This window comes from Sorex fumeus, unplaced genomic scaffold (genome assembly GCF_029834395.1).
Source record: "Sorex fumeus unplaced genomic scaffold, SorFum_2.1 ptg000042l, whole genome shotgun sequence".
NCBI classification, from domain to species: domain Eukaryota; kingdom Metazoa; phylum Chordata; class Mammalia; order Eulipotyphla; family Soricidae; genus Sorex; species Sorex fumeus.
In genome coordinates this window covers 951,092-970,551 of record NW_026606099.1, presented here as the reverse complement: position 1 = coordinate 970,551, position 19,460 = coordinate 951,092, and the positions used below count along the sequence as shown (strand labels likewise).

At 47.3% G+C, this 19,460-nt stretch overlaps 1 protein-coding gene and 1 non-coding gene across 2 annotated transcripts in view; both read left to right on the top strand.

The window, feature by feature from the left end:
- Window positions 1-19,460, top strand: part of COQ10A (coenzyme Q10A) — a 20,116-nt gene extending 656 nt beyond the window's left edge. Inside the window, exons 2-6 of the mRNA XM_056119978.1 lie at window positions 14,559-14,975; window positions 15,527-15,673; window positions 17,387-17,579; window positions 17,925-18,026; window positions 18,777-19,460. Of these exons, the coding sequence (XP_055975953.1) occupies window positions 14,559-14,975; window positions 15,527-15,673; window positions 17,387-17,579; window positions 17,925-18,026; window positions 18,777-18,944 (1,027 nt within the window). The 3' untranslated portion in view covers window positions 18,945-19,460. The remainder of the gene's footprint in view (window positions 1-14,558; window positions 14,976-15,526; window positions 15,674-17,386; window positions 17,580-17,924; window positions 18,027-18,776) is intronic.
- LOC130029367 (U6 spliceosomal RNA) lies at window positions 16,509-16,615 on the top strand. Its single transcript, XR_008793320.1, has one exon. It is a non-coding gene; the product is annotated as a U6 spliceosomal RNA (small nuclear RNA).

Sequence of the window (19,460 nt, the reverse complement as noted above, 5' to 3'; positions counted from 1 at the left end):
ATAGAGAGGCAACCAACCATCAAACAAAGAAAAAGACTGGTCAAGACCGAAGCCATAGTACGGCAGGTGGGGCACTTGTGTTGCACACGGATGACCCAGATTCCATCTCTCCTACCCCAAATGGTCCCTGAGAACCCCAGGAGTGATTCCTGAGTGCAGAGCCAGGAGCAAACCCTGACATTTACTGGGTTAGCCCCCCCAAAAAAAAGCAGAAAGAAAAAAATAAACCCTTGTAATTTTATGATTTATTTTTGGTGCAAGGGGAGCAAACTCAAGGGCCTCAGGTCACCAACCCCTTTTTGTGTGGTTTTACTTCCGGACTATATTCTGCAGTGCTCAGGGGCTACTTCCTGCTGGGTTCAGGGGTCCAGCTGGCCACTCGCACTCCAGACATGTGAGCCCTTGAGCCATCTTCCTGCCTCACTTGTTTGTGGGGAGGTGCCACACCCAATGGAATCGCACCTGGTGGTCCTCGGGCAGCAGGATGCTGTTCCAGGGATGCTGCCTGGATGCTTCCCAGTCCAACCCTGTGCAAAACAAGTGCCTTACTCTGCACCATCTGTCCAGCTTCCTCTGTTTTGTTTCTTTGGTTGCTTGGTTTGGGGGATCTCTAACCCAACTGCGATGGGGGCTAGTCCTGGCTCTGTGCTCTCCAGGTCAGTCCCAAAGTGCAGCATATGGGGGAGCACCAGGCAGGACCAGAGATCAAACCTGCTCTCCTGGATGCAAAGCATGTGCTCAACCCACTGGGCTATGACTCTGCCCATCTATTTTGTTTCACTTGGGTGAGGGGGTCACCTGGCAGTGCTCAGGGCTTACTCCTAGCTCTGTACTCTGGGGACCACTTCTAGTGATACTTAAGGGGCCAAATCTGGTACGAGGATTAAACCAGGGTTGGTCATATGCAAGGCAATGCCTTAATCCTTGTACTGTCTCTCAGTTCCTTGTTGTTTATTTTGATAGAGTCCTCCCCAGTAAGCCCTGAGCATTACATGGTTTGCCCCCCTCAAAAAAAATTAAATGAGTCCTCCCCACACTTGCCATACACTGCCCCACCCCAGTATCAACTTCAGTTCCACATGGTGCCTGAGCGTAGAGCCAGAAGTAGACCCTGAGCATCCCCAGAAATGACAAAATAAACAAACAAATAAAAATGTCCTCCCCTGTGTTACCCAGCCAGAGTCAACTCTGTGCTTCTCTGCCCTGCAGTGGGAAGTTAGATACTTGGACCTGCCCACACTCAGACCCTGACATTCACACTAGGAGTTGTGGTAGCACTTGGCCCTGGAGTCCAAGGGGTTTCCAGGGCTGCCTAGGAGTGGCCACAGTGGCCATGTGGCACCAAAGACTGAAATCAGGGCCCCCAACATGTGCTCCATTCTTTTGAGTTATCTCCCAGTCTCAAGACCAATACTGTGAATATGGTCAGATGGCAAAAAAAGAAACCTAAAAAAAACAAAAAACAAAAAAACATTTGCAAAAGAGATTCTGTGAATTGATGCCTGATGGCTAAGGAAGGCCTGAAGAAGAGGAGCGCTTTCGGTTTGAATCCCAATTCCATTCACTGCCAGGGAGAGATGACAGGGCCCATACTTCAGAAGTCTCCAGGATTTCTCTCCAAACAAGAGTTAGAGTGTTTCCTCTTTTCTATTGCAGAAGCCAGAGAGCAATAAGGTAAAGGTAAAGGTAAAGGCCCTCCCGTTGATCGTCGATTTGCTCGAGCGGGCCCAGTAACGTCTCCATTGGAGACTTTGTTGTTACTGTGTCTGGCATATCGAATACTCTCGGTAGCTTGCCGGGCTCTCCGAGAGGGGCGGAGGAATCGAACTCGGGTCGGCCATGTTGGCCGCGTGTAAGGCGAACGCCCTACCCGCTGTGCTATCGCTCCAGCCCCTAAGCAATAAATCAAGGAAATCCAGCAATAAATCAAGGAAAAACTAAGTGGATGTTATACCAGTCCAAAAAAGGATAACAGGGCCAAAGAGACAAAACGGAGGTTAAGGTATTTGCCTTGAATTGGATCACTGGGACCATATGTAGTTCCTGAATACCACCAGTAGTGAGCCCTGAGTGAAGAGCCAGGAGTAAGCCAGGAGCATAGACTGGGGAGGGAAGGAAGGAGGAAGGTAGGAAGGAAGAGAGAGACAGAGACAGAGAAAGAGAAAGAGAGAAAGAAAGATAAGGAAAGATAAAGAAAGCAAGCAAGCTAAAAAAGAAGTTACGACTTCTAATAGGTGATTCAGAGTCCTGTCTAAACCTTGGAACAATTTACTATGGAATACTGAAGCTGAAGAGACAGTTTAGAGGATAGAACACTTGATTTTTTTCAGAGTGGACCTGGGTTTGATCCCCAGCACTATATTGGTCCCCTGATTACCACTAGGAGCAATTCCTGAGTCCAGATACAGCAGTAAGCCCTGAGCACCTCCAACTATGGCCCCGAACAAAAACAATATGTGTTCTAAGATGGAAACTTTTGTTTTTTTTTGCTTTTTGGGTCATACCTGGCGATGCACAGGGGTTCCTCCTGGCTCTGCACTCAGGAGTTACTCCTGGCAGTGCTCAGGGGACCATATGGGATGCTGGGAGTCGAACCCAGGTCGGCTGCACCCAGGTCGGCCGCGTGCAAGGCAAACGCCCTACCCGCTGTGCTATCTCTCCAGCTCCCTAAGATGGAAACATTTTAAAGTTTTTGTTTTTGGAGTCACATCTACCAGTGCTCCCGGAAACCATAGGATTGAGCTTGAGTCTCCAGAATGCTAAGTATGTTCTCTCCTGCCTGGGAACATCATTGAAAAGAGTTGAGGGGCCAAGGAGATAGCTCCTGATGGGCTGGAGCACATGTGCTTTTCATATTGGGGTCCTGATAAGTCCAATCTGGCAACACATGGTCCTCTATGCACCACAGAGTGCCATGCGAACTCCACTCGCCACTAGTGAGTGGGACGTAGGTCTCCAAGCACGGTCAGGTGTGGCCCAAAAAGAAAAAAAAAGCAGAAAAAAGGGAAGTGGAGGGATTGTGCAGTAGGTAGGGCACTTAATTGCCTTGCAAGTGGCTGACCTGGGTTCATTTCTCAGCACCCCATATAGTCCTCCAAACCCTCCAGGAAAGGTCCCTGGTTGCAGTGTCAGGAGTAAGCCCTAAAGTACTGCCCAGTATGGACACCCCCCCCTTTAAAAATACCCCTTTAAAAAAAAGCAGAAGTATAATATGCTGAGGCTGGAGTGATAATACAGTGTGTAGGGTGCTTGCTTTGCACATGGCCAACCTGGCTTCAATTCCTGGCATCCCATATTGTCCCCTGAGCACTGTCAGGAGTAATTCCTGAGTGCAGAGCCAGCAGTAACCTTTAAACATTCCCATGTGGGACCCAAAAATGAAATAAGTTTTTAAAAAAATTAATGCCCTCCCTCAGGGCTGGAGGGATAGTATAGCAGGTAGGATGCCAGCCTTGCATATAGCCAAGCTGAGTTTGATCCCCAGCACCACATATATAGCCCCCTGAGTACCACCAAGAGTGATCTCTGAGTACTGCGCCAGGAGTAAGCCCTTAGCACTGCATGGTGTGACCCAAAAACCAAACATAAATAAAATAAAAATGTCCTCCCTCTTAATTCCAATAATCTATATTGCTTCCAATATCTTGATTCACACCAGAAGGATAAACAAGACATTGGGGGGTTGGAACCATAGCACAGTGGGGGTAGGGCATTTACTTTGCACGCGGCCGACCCAGGTTCGATTCCCAGCACCCCATATGGCCCCCCAGCACTGCCAGGAGTGATTCCTGAGTGCAGAGCCAGGAGTAACCCCTGCGCATTGTTAAAATTAAACAAGACATTTGTAATTGCTTTCTCTTGGAGAAATTCAGGGACAGGGAATGTGGAATGTACTTATACCTTAAATATTTATTTTTTTTAGTTTGCCTTTGGGCTACACCTGGTTATGCTCAGACCTTACTCCTGTCTCTGTGTCGAAGGATCATCCCTGGCAATCTCAAGGGACCATATGTAGTGCTAGACATTGAACCCAGGTCAGCCATAACCAAGGCAAGGACCCTACTCATTGTATTATGCTACACTCGCTGGGCCAATATTTACAAATAAATATGGGGCTGGAGGATAGGTCAGAGGATAGGACACTTGCCTGCAAGCGGCTGACCTAGATTCAATGCCCAGCATTCCATATGGTCCCCCGAACCTGGCCAGAAGTAATGCCTGAATGTAGTCAGGAGTAATCCCTGAGCAACCCCAGGCGTGGCAGAAAAAAATAAAGAAAGGAAGAAAGAGAGAGAAAGAAAGAAAGAAAGAAAGAAAGAAAGAAAGAAAGAAAGAAGAGAGAAAGAAAAGAACGGAAGGAAGAAAGAAGAAAGAAAGAAAGAAAGAAAGAAAGAAAGAAAGAAAGAAGGGAGGGAGGGAGGGAGGGAGGGAGGGAGGGAGGAAGGAAGGAAGGAAGGAAGGAAGGAAAAGAAAGAGGGAGGGAGAGAGGAAAGAAAGAAGGGAAGAGGAAGGAAGGAAGAAAAGAAGGAAGGAAGGAAGGAAGGAAGGAAGGAAGGAAGGAAGGAAGGAAGGGAAGATAAAGAGATTTTTTCTTTTGAAAGGAAGGAAGGAAGGGAAAGAAAGAAAGAAGGAAGGAAGGAAAGAAGGAAAGAAAGAAAGAAAGAAAGAAGAGAGAAAGAAAAGAATGGAAGGAAGAAAGAAGAAAGAAAAAAGAAAGAAAAGGAAGGAAGGAAGGAAAAGAAAGAGGGAGGGAGGGAGAAAAGAAAGAAGGGAAGAGGAAGGAAGGAAGAAAAGAAGGAAGAAAGGAAGAAAGGAAGGAAGGAAGGAAGGGAAGATAAAGAGATTTTTTTCTTTTGAAAGGAAGAAAGGAAGGAAGAAAAGAAGGAAGGAAGGAAGGAAGGGAAGATAAAGAGATTTTTTTCTTTTGAAAGGAAGGAAGGAAGGACGGAAGGAAGGAAGGAAGGAAGGAAGAGAAAGAAGGAAGGAAGGAAGGAAGGAAGGAAGGAAGGAAGGAAGGAAAGAAAGAAAGAAAGAAAGGGAAAGAAAGAAAGAAAGAAAGAAAGAAAGAAAGAAAGAAAGAAAGAAAGGGAAAGAAAGAAAGAAAGAAAGAAAGAAAGAAAGACAGACAGACAGACAGACAGAAAGAAAGAAAGAAAGAAAGAAAGAAAAAGAAAGACAGACAGACAGACAGACAGAAAGAAAGAAAGAAAGAAAGAAAGAAAGAAAGAAAGAGAAAGGAAGAAATCTAAAGTCAAAGGTGTCTATTAACACTACTCACTATAGTTCAAGCAAAGCAGCACATAGTAGTAGGTACACCATGTTTTATGATAATAATGATGAAGTTGAAGTTTAAGAACTCTAAGTGCAGATAACTGGAAGTTAGATGGAGATGGATGTTAGGACACGTTGACTTGGCTACTGACCGTGAGTGAGAAACCTTCCAGGAAGGGCTAAGCTAGGCAAGGGCCCAGAGGGAGGAGGCGACTATGTGGCCTCCTTTCCCCAGAATAGCCCTTGGTAACCTGAGCAATTGGAGGCAGGGGTTGAGATGGAGTCACGTGCCTGGGTCTGCCACGGGAGAGGAGGTGAACAGGGAGGTTGCCAGCAGGTTCTCTGGGCAGCTGATGGGAGGAGGATGGGCTCAAGGAGTTATATTTAATATTATTTAGAGCACATAAAGAGGATTTTCCAGTAGGGGGGAAAGGGATATGATGTATGAGGTCAGAGCGATAGCACAGCAGGTCGGGCATGTTTGCCTTGCATACAGCCAACCTGGGTTTGATTCCCGGCATCCCATATGGTCCCTGAGCAACACCAGGGGTAATTCCTGAGTCCAGAGCCAGGAGTAACCCCAGAGCTTCACCAGGTATGATCCAAAAAGAAAAGAAAAAAGGACATGATATAAATGACACAAATACTTCCAGGGCTTAGAAAGACGCACAAGGGTGAAGGGGACACTGAAAGCGGTACCAAAGCCACGCTGTGTAGCTTTTCTTCTGAATTTGATGAGTAAATTACTATTTGGTAACTTGGGGGCCAGAGAGATAGTACAGTGGGTAAAGCAGTTGCCTTGTATGTGGTTGATCCGAGTTCAATCTCTGGCACCCCATATGGTCCCCTGAGCCCTCCAGAAGTGATCTCTTGAGCAAACAGCCAGGAGTAAGCCACACTTCCAGGTGTGGCTCAAAACCTGAAAATAATAATAATAATCACTCACCGTCACTGTCACTGTCTTCCCGTTGTTCATCGATTCGCTTGAGCGGGTCCAGTAACATATACACAGTGACACTTGTTACTGTGTTTGGCATATCGAATACATCACGGGTAGCTTGCCAGGTTTTGCCGTATGGGTGAGATACTCTCGGTAGCTTGCCAGGCTCTCTGAGAGGAGTGGAGGAATTGAACTCGGGTTGGCCATGTTGGCCACTTGCAAGGCAAACGCCCTACCTACTGTGCTATCGCTCCAGCCCAATAATAATAATAATAATAATAATAATATATTTGAAAATTATTAAGAGAGTAAAGTTTAAGAGTTATTGTCACAAAATAATAATAATAAATAATAATTTTGGGGGGTAACTCTAAGCAGATGCCTACCTGTTAACATCTCAGTTTTCATCCTTCTAAAAAATGTTGATTGAGTATCACTCTTACAGAAAGTTCTATCTATACTAAATGGTTAGAGGTAGAAACAAAGAAGTGATGGTGTCCTTTTGTAGAATTTATAACTTGGTAGCAGTGATATAGTGATATAGAGGCTGGAGAGGAATAGGTTGAGAATAGAAAGAGAATGGGCCCAGAGAGACAGTTCAGTGGGTCAGGCACTTGCCTTGCACACTATTGGCCTGGTGACCTTCCTCACTGCATAGAGTCCCTTGAGCTCAGCCAGAAATGATCCCTGAGCACAGAGCCAGTGCTAGGTTCTCAGCACCACCCGTGATCCAAAAACAGAAAAAAGAAAAAAAGAGGAAGATTCCCGGTACGGGATGCGAGGAGAATGGGTCTAGGATATGCGCTCAGAAGAAGCAGAAGATAACCCTCTCAAACATTCTGCACTGCCTTACTTGTTTGTTTTGGCATCTCGCATGCCTTAAACTCAGTGCAAGGTGCTCACCCATCCATTCTCCCTAGTTAAGAAAATACGAAAGAGGCTTTTGCCTTTCCTGGGCATCCAACTTAAGAAACTCCCACGCCCCAGTTTCTCTGCCCTTTCCTTCTTTCCTTCAAATAAAGTTTCTACTGAATTAGGACATCTTGTTTCTAGTCTTCTGCTTGAGGACGAGTACCAGAGCATGCTATGACAGTAGGACATGCGTATACATACACATCAATAACTAGAGAACATAGGCTACATACAACTCCACATAATATCATACATGGTCTGTGTTCAGAGTCATGTTAAGAGGGGAGGGGATGTAGTAAAGGATCTTCCCAATGGAACTGTGTTTTTTTTTTTAGTTTTGATCAGGAACTACTCATATCACAGTGCTCAGAGGTCCTGCTTAATGATGACAGGGGAGCCATTCAGATCAAATCCCAGCCTCCAGTATTCAAAGTACATGCTCCAACCCATTGATCTATCTCTCTGGCTCAGGGAATTGTGTTTTGAGTTAGTACTTGATGATATTGCTGTAGAATAACAGAAATGTCAGGGAATTTGGTTGCTTCAAGTATAGGGAATTAACTAGGAAAAGTTTAATTAGCTACTCTAATTAGTAGGGGGACAATCGGTAAATTGGCTTGACAGACCCATGGTACCTTGGGGATTCTGCAGTCATTATCTCGGTTAAGGCAGAGCATTAATGAGGTCACAGTTCTTTTACCAGTCAAATCCTTACTCTTCACACTAAGTGGCTGTCTCATTTGCGAAAGACCCTGATCAGAGATGGTAAAGCTGGAAAAGTAAATCTAGTCCCTCAAGGTCACATTATTTATTTATTTTTGGTTTTGGGACCACACCGGGTGTTGCTCAGGGTTCTGCAGTCAGGAATCACTCCTGCTGGCTCTCAGGACCATATGGGATGCCGGAGATCGAACCCAGGTCAGCTCATGCAAGGCAATTGCCCTACCCACTGTACTATCTCTTCAGCCCCAAGGTCACATTATTAATATTGTCAGGGGCTGAGGCAATAGCACAGCAAGTAGGGTGGACAATCCAGGTTTGATCCTTGGCATCCCATATGGTCCCCCAAGCATAGCCAGGAGTAATTCCTGAGTACAGAGCCAGGAGTAACCCCTGAGCATCACCGGGTGTGCCCCCCTAAAAAAAGGAAAAGTATTAATATTGTCAGTGCGTTGCCATGGATCAAATCCAGGGCCTCATACAAGCAAGGCAAGTACTACAGCTCAGCCACATCTCTGGGCCAACGTCATATCATTCTGAGAGTGACTTGGATTCTTATCTTCCTTGTGGGGAAAAGGATTACGTTGTGCATACCTGGCAGCTGTCAAAGGCTATACCTCTGAGGACACAGGTCACTCCTGGCAGTACTCAGGATACCATATACAATGTCAGGGATTGAACTGAGGTTAGTTGCATTCAAGATAAGCACCTTAACCCCTGTACTACTTCTCAGACTCACAGATTGTCTTGGAACAGGAATGAGATAATATACCTGATGGTGGTGGTGGTGATGGTGGTGGTGGTGGTATAGAGATAAAAGGTCTCTCTGGAGGCTGAGGGAACAAGAAATGTTAGGAGAGGAAAAAGTGAGATAATTGGGGGTCATAGAGATAGTACCGAGGGCAGAGTGCTTGCCATATACACAACTGACCAGTTTTGATTTCCAGCATCCTTTTGATTCCCAGCATCCTATATGGTCCCCAGAGTGCCACCAGGAGTAATTCCTGAGTGCAAAACCAGGAGTAAGCCCTGAGCACGGCCAAGTGTGAACCTAAAACAATATAAAAATATACAAAAAAGTAAGGCGATTTTTTTGGGAGTGGGGTGAGCCACACTCAGTTGTGGGTCAACTCTGGTCTGTTATTTATTTATTTTTGGTCTGGGTGGTCATACCTGGTGGTGCTCAGAACTTCCTCCTGACTCTGTGCTCAGGGATCACTCTTGGTAGTGCTCAGGGGACCATATGTGGTGCCAGGATGAAGCCTGGGTCAGCCGTGTGTAAGCGTCCTACACTTTGTACTTTTCCTCTGGCCTTAAACTTGATCAGTACTTATTGAAATAGGAGTGAAAAATGCTCTGGATTTGAGGCTTGTGAGGCAGTGGTAGGGAACTCTTGCGAGACCTTGGGTTCAATTCCTGACCCTACACATGCACACATGTACACACACACACACACACACACACACACACAGTGTGTTTGCTGGTTACCCAAACCTGGGTTCTATCATTACCACTTAGTGTGAAATCTCTGCATATAGAAAATAAATATTGATATATCTTTTCCCCAGAATGATGTAAACCACAGTTCAAAGCAGGGCTCCTCTCTTTAAAATTCAGATAAAATGAGACCAAATTCAATGAAAAAACACTGTGGGGGTGGGTGGGAACCATTGCCTCAAACTTTCTCTTTCCAGCATAAGTTCCAGCCTTATTAATTTTTTAATTAAAAAAATTGGGGGGAGCCACTTCCAGCAGCACTAATTCCTGGCTCTGCACTCAAGGGAACATAGGGGTGCTGGGGCTCAAACCTGGGTCAGCTGCATGCAACAAATCTCAAATTTACTGGCAATCTCAAGGAATAGGGGGAGTAAGACTTCAAAAAATAGGGGGAGTAAGAATTCTTATGTTTGTTTCTAGTTTCCTTTTTTCTGGTTAAGAAGTGTCTCTTGGGGCTGGAGTGATAGCACAGTGGGTAGGGCGTTTGCCTTGCATGCGGCCGACCCAGGTTTGATTCCCAGCATCCCATATGGTCCCCTGAGCACCGCCAGGAGTAACCCCTGAGCATTGCCGGGTGTGACCCAAAAAGCAAAAAAAAAAAAAAAGTCACGTCAGACTCAAAAGACAACTTATACTATAACTATGTTTATTTGTTTATTTTGGTTCTCTGTCCCTCTCGGAGAGCCCGGCAACCTACTGAGAGTATCTCACCCACAAGGCAAAACCTGGCAAGCTACCCGTGACGTAGTCGATATGCCAAACACAGTAACAAGTCTCACAATGTTACTGGGTCCGCTCGAGTAAATCGATGAACAACGGGAGAACAGTGATGGTGACAGTGTTTACTTTGGTAGTGTCAGGAATTGAATCCAGGGGTTCATATATGTAAGGCAAGTACTCTACCACTGAGTGATTTCCCAACCCTCTCATTACATTTTTGGTGTGGGGAGGCGCACCTGGTGATGCTCAGGGGTTCCTCCTGGCTTTGTGCTTAGGAATCACTCTGGCAGTGCTCAGGGAGAGCATATGGGATGTCAGGGATCAAACCCAGGTTGACCACATATAAGGCAAGCATCCTACCTGCTGTACTATCACTCTGGCTACTGTTTTTATTTATTTGTTTGTTTTTGGGCTACACCCAACGATTCCAGGAGATGTTCAGTGGTTACTCCTGGCTCTGCACTCAGGAATTACCCAGGTGGTGCTCAGGGACCATATGGGATACTGGGGATTGAACCTGGGTCAGTTGCATGCAAGGCAAGCACGCTACCCGCTGTACTATCTCTCTGGCTCCTCTCATTACCTTTATAATCTGGCCCTATTCTACTCAAGAATGAAGCACTTGACTAAAGATTTAGCAAGACTAGAGGTTAGAAATATTAAGGATTTAGAAAAAGCAGAGATGGCATTTGCTTCGTAACAGTGGCATGAACATATTTGTTTTGGGGCCATATGTGGTGGTGCTTGGGACTTAATCCTGACTCTGCACTCAGGGATCACACCGAGTAGGGACCAAATGTGTTACTGGAGATTGAACCTAGGTGGGCTGCATACAAGGCAAGTACCTTACCCCCTGTGTTCTTTACAGCCCCATATCTTTATTATTTTTAAATTCTTGCAAAACTGCAAAAGAACTATATTTTATTTTATTATTTAAATTTATTTTATTTTTTGTTTTTGGGGTCACACTCAGTGGTGCTCAGGGAGCACTCCCGGTAATGCTCAGGGAATCATATGTGGTGCCAGGGATTGAACCTATACTAGTGATCTAGTCCTATTATTATTATTATTATTATTTTAATTTTTATTAGTGAAACACCATGAGGTACAATTGTAGACTTACAATTTTTTGTGCTTGGGTTTCAATTATACAATGATCAAATACCCATCCCTCCACCAGTGCCCATTCTCCACCACCACGGGTCCCAGTATCCCTCGCACCCCCCGCTCCCCCCATTCCACCCTGCCTCTGTGGCAGGGCATTCCCTTTTGTTCTCTCTCTCCTTTTGGGTGTTGTGGTTTGCAAAAGAGGCATTGAGTGGCAGTCATGTTTGGTCTATAGTCTACTTTCAGCAGTATCATTATTATTTCTAAAGTAATTTTTAATTTGTTTTTGGGCCATAGTTGGAGATGCTCAGGGATTACTCCTAGCTCTGCACTCAGGAGTAACACCTGTCAGTACTCAAGAGACCATTTGGGATGCTGGGGATAAAGCCTGGGTTGGCCATGTGCAAGGCAAACACCCTACCCTCTGTATTGCTCAGGTCCCTAAAGTAATTAAAATATTTTTATTATTAAAAAATAAATGTTTGGGGCTGGAGCGATAGCACAGCGGGTAGGGCATTTGCCTTGCACGCGGCCAACCCGGGATCGTTCACCGGGAGTAATTCCTGAGTGCATGAGCTAGGAGTAACCCCTGTGCATCACCAGGTGTGACCCAAAAAACAAAATAAATAAGGTAAAGGTAAAGGTAAAGGCCCTCCCGTTGATCGTCAATTTGCTTGAGCGGGCCCAGTAACGTCTCCATTGGAGACTTTGTTGTTACTGTGTCTGGCATATCGAATACTCTCGGTAGCTTGCCGGGCTCTCCGAGAGGGGCGGAGGAATCGAACTCGGGTCGGCCATGTTGGCCGCTTGTAAGGCGAACGCCCTACCCGCTGTGCTATAATGTTTTAATCGAATTCCTGTGTGATAAAGAGTTATAAAGTTGTTCATGATTGAGTTTCACTCACACAATGGGCACCCCTAAAGCAATTTTTTAAGGCACCATGATTTACAAAGTTATTCATACTTGAGTTTCAAAAACATAATGTTTTGGTATCAATTCCACCACAGAGTCAACTTGCCTTCACCAATGATGGCAGGTTTCCTTCCAACCCCAATTTTTCACCTTTTCAGGAACATTGTTGGGTTTGGTTGTTGTAGTTTAGATCTCATGAATTCAGTGTTGTTGGCTCTGTGGGTCAGATATATAAATATACCACATCTCTACCTTGATGATGTGTCAGAGGCTTCTTCTGACTCCCTCATTTGATTCCTTCCCTATTCTAATTTTGATCATCTAGGGGCAGAGATAATTTGGAGCTTAGGAACTCCTCTTATACCTTCTACTCCCTCATCCTGTTATACTATGTACCACAGACAAGTGAGATTATCTGGTGTTTGTCCATATAATATTCTGACTCATTTTGCTTATTATGGCATCCTCTAGTTCAAATCAAGTTGCAGTGAATTACAATATTTTTTCCCTTACTTGTAGTTACATAGTATTTCATTGTGTATATATACCACACCTTCATTATCTATTCATCATCATTGGATACCTGGGTTGATTCCATAGTTTAGTTATTGTGCTAAGTGCTGTAGTGATTAACTGTGTGCATACATGCTTTTGAATGAGTGTTTTTGTGCCCTGGGGCCCTGGGGTTATTTTATTATTTTTCAGTTTTCTCTCCCCTCCTACTTTTTCTTTATTGTTGTTGCTATCGTGATGATTGAGGGTTGTACATACTTAGTGGTGGTGCTTGAACATTTTTAGCTGTGATGTGTGTGAGGGATGGCACATCACCTTGTGGTAACTTGCACATTTGATCTCACCAACGTTTGCACTTTTTATTTTTTTTAACCACACTTTTCTGTGCTCAGGGGTCACTCCTCGTGGTGCTTGGGGGACCACATGTGGTCTGGGCATCAAATTGGGGTCAGCTGTGTGCAAAGCAAGACCCTTACCTGCTGTACTCTCACTCAGGTCAGTAACTAGTGTTTTTTTGTTTGTTTGCTTTTTGGGTCACACCCGGCAATGCACAGGGGTTACTCCTGGCTCTGCGTTCAGGAATTACCCCTGGTGGTGCTCAGGGGACCATATGGGATGCTGGGAATCGAACCCGGGTTGGCCGCGTGCAAAGTCAAGTGCCCTAGCCGCTGTACTATTGCTCCAGCCCCAGTAACTAGTGTTTTGGGCCAGAGATAGTGGTGCTCAGAACTTACTCTTGGCTCTTCTTTCAGGGATCACTTCTGGCTGGCTCAGGGGACCATAGGTGGCGCTGGAGGTGGAACCTGGGTCAGCGGTGCAAGGCAAAGGCTCTACCTGCTAAACTATCCCTAAGGCTTCGAGTTTCACTCTGAGCTCAGGGATCGCTTCTGACCGGCTCCACATGGCACCATATGGGTTGTAGGTGATGGAACCAGAGTGGGCTGGTCCAAGGCAAACCTGCTGTTATCATTAACTTTTTTAGAGCGGTCTGGGTTTTGGCCACACCCCTTGGCATTCTGTGCTACTCCAGCCTCAATGCTAAAGAGTCCCTCTCAGTGATGTGGAGGAGGGGACCATGGGTGTCCAAGGACTGGGGATTCAGGCATGCAAAGCACGTATTCCAGCCCAAAGAGCGATGTCCCCAGCCCTATCAGTGTGATTTCCCCCTCCTAGCATAGTAATGTTTCATAGCCTCGGGTTCCTGTGCATGAAGTCCTCATAAATCTCATAAAAATGCGTATTTTTTCATATAAAGGAATGCAAGGCAAAGGCCCTACCTACACTCTCTCCGGGCCCTTTTAAAGGTCTTTCCTTCCTTCCTTCCTTCCTTTTTTCTTTCTTTTCTTTCTTTCTTTCTCTCTTTCTCCGTTTTTTGGGGGCCACACGTGGCTCAGAGATTCACTTCTGGAGGTACTTAGGGGATCATACGGGTGCCAGGATAGAATCTGGTTTGGCAGCCCGCAAGCCTTACCCTCTGTTCTGCCGTCACGACCCCCTTAAAGGGTGATTTTTCTTCCCTGCCTGGTTCTTTCCACCTCGGCTTCTTACCCATACATTTTATATATTGTTTTATTTTTTTGCTTTTTGGGCCACACCCAGCGAGCGATGCTCGGGGGTTCCTCCTGGCTCTGCACTCAGGAATTACTCCTGTCGGTGCTCAGGGGACCACATGGGATGCCGGGGGGTTGAACGCGGTCGGCCGTGCGCAAGGCAAACGCTGTACTATCTCTCCGGCCCCTTACCCATACCCATACATTTTAAAAAGAGGAAACTGCTGAATCTTAACCTAGATTTGGGAGGTCAAAGCCATCTACGGTGCACAAGGGTCAAATTCCTTCAAATTGGGAGGCTTCCGATTCCTCTGGAGGAGGAACAGAACTCCTTAACCACACACAAGGCCGAAGGCGATCGAGGCTGGAACGCAGCGGAACCGAGCGAAACGGCCCTTGGGTTTCTGTCCCCGAGAGCTGTGCGGGAACCGGCGTCGCGGGCCGAGGGCGTGGAACTACATCTCCCGACGGGCGGCGGTGCCGGCTCCCCGCCGCCCCCCGCCGGTCCCGAGCCCTGGCAACGGCGTGACGTCGGGGCCGGGGAGCTGCGGCGCGGCGGCGAGCGCCCTCAGTGCCGGAGCGCCCGAGCGCCGGGGCGGGACGCGGCTCCTGCGCTCCGAGGCCCCGAGCCGGCCGCGCGCCGCGGGCTGCTGCCCTCGCTCCGCTGGGTCGCGGCGGCGGCGGTCGCCAGCGGGGTCGAGCGCCGAGAGCGGGCGAGGGGCGCGCGCATGGCCTCGGCGGGCGCGCGCGCGGCGGCCCAGCGCTGCTGCAGCCTCCAGCTGCGCCCGGGCGCGCGCACGGCCCCGCCCCCGGGCCCGGCGCGGCCAATGAGGTGAGTGGGAGGCGCCGGAGTCCTGGTGGCCGGGTGAGGGTCTACTCCCAGGGACCCCAAGTTGCCCCGTGCGGGTGCGCGTGGGGGCGGGTAACAACCCTGGGATGGAGGCGGGGCCCGGAGTGGGGGGCCGCGGCAGTCGTGCCCGTGGAGTTTTGCAGGTTATCCGCGAGGGGAGGCCCCCGGGAGTGGGGGCCTGAGCCCCTCGACTCGGGAGGAGGGCGCTCAGTTAACTGCAGGCTTTGTCGCTCTGGCGCCCGGAGATGCTCCCCGAGCACCTAGCTTTCAGTGCTAGCGTGGCCCCTGGCCCAGAGCGACAGGCGCCTCTTACGCACCCGGCGATTTCCCATCCCCCCTCCCCCACCCTGTCCTCAGCCGCCCTCGACCTTTCACACTCGTGACTGCCTGGCCAGGGAGCCTGGCTGGGCGGCTGCAGCTGCTGGGGGAAATCTTGTCTGGACAGTCCTTCCCTGGAACGCGCCCTCCTGCCTTTCAGCTGAGAGTAGTTGAGGAACCTAAAGAATTGTGACTTTCTTTCTTTCTTGCTTTAGATTTCCAACCTCCAGCAGCCTCCTCTTGCCCCCGACTGCCTGGGTCTTGGCGGCTAAGACTGGTCCTCTGCCCAGGCGCTCCTTTATGGGCTTTGCTGCCCCCTTCACCAATAAGAGAAAAGCTTACTCAGAGCGCAGGATCATGGGGTGAGCATCCTTCATTGCCCTACGTCCCTCCACATAATCTTTCCAACAGATAATTGTGTCTAGCTAGCACGTAATGGGAAATTGTGATTCATTCATTCCTGGGCAGTCTCCTAACCTGTATCCTCTCCTTTATTTTCCCCAGCCAGCCTTCCAACCTGAGTTTCCCTGGTCTTTGCTGATGTGCATATGCATTAAGTGATAAAGGACTAGAGTTGGGCAATCTAAGAGTGTTGTCTGTTTCCTGAGCTAACACTTGTCGAGCACTTATTTCTGCTAATAGATCGATGGCTTAGGTGTTTTACATAGATTTCTCATTTGATCCTCTCTACAAACTTATGAACTAGGTACTTTAATCACCCATGATGATTAGAACATGGACACAGGTTAATTTATCTTGCACACAGACAACCTGGATCCCCAGAACCACATCTCGTTCCCTGCAGCCCTATCAGGAGAGACCCCCTGGGAGAAGAGCTAGGAATAAAGCCTGAGCACCATTAGGTATAGCCCAAAACCTTCACGTACCCTCTCACCCCGGGCCCCAATTTGGGTGAGCAAGTACAAAGTGCAAAGTTTAAGGTGCTTGCTTTGCATGATGCTGACCCCATATGGTTGCAAGAAACCCACAGGAGTGATCCCCTGAACACACAGTGAGGAGTAAACCTTGAGCACAGCCAGGTGTCACCCAATCCTGCACCCCCTAAGGGCCCTACTTCCTCTCCCCCCCCAAAAAAAAAGTAGGTCTGAGATCCTTCTGTGATCACAGGTCACAAGAAAAATGGGCAGTTTCTGTTTTCCCTGAGATGGTCTGTTTTAGGATTAAATAACTAGTGCAGTGCTCGCTTCGGCAGCACATATACTAAAATTGGAACGATACAGAGAAGATTAGCATGGCCCCTGCGCAAGAATGACATGCAAATTCGTGAAGCGTTCCATATTTTTAAGATGAAGTCATGAAATTTACATACAAGTGGTACTACATGGAAAGTATCATGCTAAGCGAAATGAGTCAGAAAGAGAGGGATAGACATAGAAAGATTGCATTCATCTGGGGAACATAAAGTAACAAAATAGGAGACTAACACCCAAGAGTGGCTGAGATTAATACCAGGAATTTTGCTCCATGGCTTGGAGGCCAGCCACACATGCTAGGGGAAAAGGGAGCTCAGATAGAGAAGGGAGCACCAAATAAAAGGTGTTGGGAGGATCCTCCCAGGATGGGAGAAGTATGCTGAAAGTAGACTATAGACCAAACATGATTGCCACTCAATGCCTCTTTTGCAAACCACAGCACCCAAAAGGAGGAAGAGAACAAAAGGGAATGCTCTGCCACAGAGGCAGGGTGGGATGGGAGGATGGAGGGTGGGAGGGATACTGGGACCCGTGGTGGTGAGAAATGGGCACTGGTGGAGGGATGGGTACTCGATCATTGTATAACTGAAACCCAAGCACAAAAATTTTTAAGTCTACAACTGTACCTCATGGTGTTTCACTAATAAAAAAAAATAACTAGTGCAAAAAAAATCCTGTAAACTGCAAAGCAGCAATAGCTTCTGTGTGTTTGCAGAGTAAGTCATTCCTGCAGGTTTATTTGGGACCTGTAGTTCCTAAAGGTGGTTAGTAGGTATTGGTATGGGGGAATAAAGGGCATGCCTAGGACGAGGAACTAACCGTCTGGCAGTTCCTTGGCCTCTCTGTGATTCCTTTCCCTAGGTACTCAATGCAGGAGATGTTCGAGGTGGTGTCCAATGTTCAGGAGTATCGTGAGTTTGTCCCCTGGTGTAAGAAGTCTACTGTGGTATCCAGCCGCAAAGGTCACCTGAAGGCCCAGCTGGAGGTTGGCTTCCCACCTGTCTTAGAACGTTACACCTCTGCTGTTTCCATGGTCAAACCTCACATGGTAAAGGTGAGCTCTGAGGATGTCAGTTTTTTGTGTTCTCTGGCACTTTCATGCTTGTTTTTGGGCCACACCTGGCTTTGCTTTGCACTCAGGGACCACCCCTGGTGGGCTTGGGAGACCATATGTAGTGCCAGGGATTGAACCTTGGCCACTGTACTATTGTCAGGCCCTATGCACTTCTATACTATAGGGCAATTTTGGTCCTTGTAGTAATTTTTTTCCCACATGTCAAGTATTTCCCCATTAGAGGAAAAAATGCCTTCCAAGACTTTCTATACTACATAAATATATGTATGTATATATATATATAATCCCATTTTAGTATTTAACTACTTGACTGCCTCGTTCTAGGCCGTTTGCACTGACGGTAAGCTCTTCAACCACTTAGAGACCATTTGGCGATTCAGCCCCGGTATTCCTGCCTACCCCCGGACTTGCACAGTGGATTTTTCGGTGAGTTGTATAGCACAGCACTGGGCTCCAACTGGGTGTGGGGGCAAAGCTGGGTGTTGAATCCAGGTCTCATGCATACTGGCATGCACTTTCCCAGTTAGCCATATCCTCAGCCCGTTTTCAATTTAAAAAAGAGGTGGGTTGTATTGAGTTCATACTACAGTGCCCAGGGGTTATTCTTGGCTCAGTGCTCACTCATGGCTGTGCTTGGGGAGGACCATTTGGTGATCGGGATTGAACGGGTTAGCTGTGTATAAGGCCTTAACCCTTGTACTTTCTGGCCTCTGACCTTAGAGTGTATTTTATTTTTCGGGGCCGTTTTGGGCCACACCCAGCATGCTCAGAGGCCTGTATGAGATGCTGGAGATGAAACTTGGGTCAGCCTTGTGCAAGGCAAGCATTCTGCCCACGTACTATTGTTCTGGCCCTAGAGTGAGTCTTTAAATACTGCTAGCACTTAGCATTTCTCAAGTCAGTGACTGGTCTGACTTATATTAAACTTTCCTAAGCTCAGCTCTAAATTAATACCTTTTTTTTGTTTTGTCTTGGACCACACCTGGTAATGCACAGGGGACCACATGGGATGCTGGGAATTGAACCTGGGTCGGCCCGTGCAAAGCAAAAGCCCTACCTGCTATGCTATTGCTCCAGCCCCTAAATCAATGCTTTGAAGAAAGGGAAAAACTCCTTATAGCTAGCCAAAGTCTATCCCATATGGTTTTGAAGAATTTGTTTCTTCCCCATTCCCAGATTTCCTTTGAATTCCGTTCTCTACTGCACTCCCAGCTGGCCACCGTGTTTTTTGATGAAGTCGTCAAAAAGAACGTTGCTGCCTTTGAGCGCCGAGCAGCTACCAAATTTGGTCCAGAAACAGCCATCCCTCGTGAACTGATGCTGCATGAAGTGCACCAGACTTGAGGCAAACAATTAGCCTCTCCCTCTCCTGCCGTCACACCCGTTCTCTTATTTATTTCATTTTGCGCCTGCTCCAGTTTGCGAGAAGGATCTGGAACCAAGTTGGTTGGACAAACTAGGGCAAAGGCCAAGGTAGGGGAAGGACATACACTTCAGGAAGGTTCACAAGAACCCTGATACCTGCAACCTTCTCGCTGAATTACGGCCAGGACTGAGTAGTCTGGGCCCTGTTGAGGTGCCTTAGCGTCTAATTAGGAGAACATAGGAACTCTCCTAAGGACTGAGTAACTGAGCCCTTTTCTCTGACAGAGCTACAAGGCAGTCAGTAACTTTAACCTGCCTGAGATTTGCTCCAGCTTAAAATCCATAGGATCTTAAATTTCCGCGCTGCCTGCCTCCTGAGTCATTTTCACCAAAAGTGCCACAGGGTTGACAAGCACTGACCAGGTTGTACCCTTGGATTGTACCTTATTCTTCCACTTGGCTTGAGTTTTTATAAAATGTCAATAAACTGTGTCA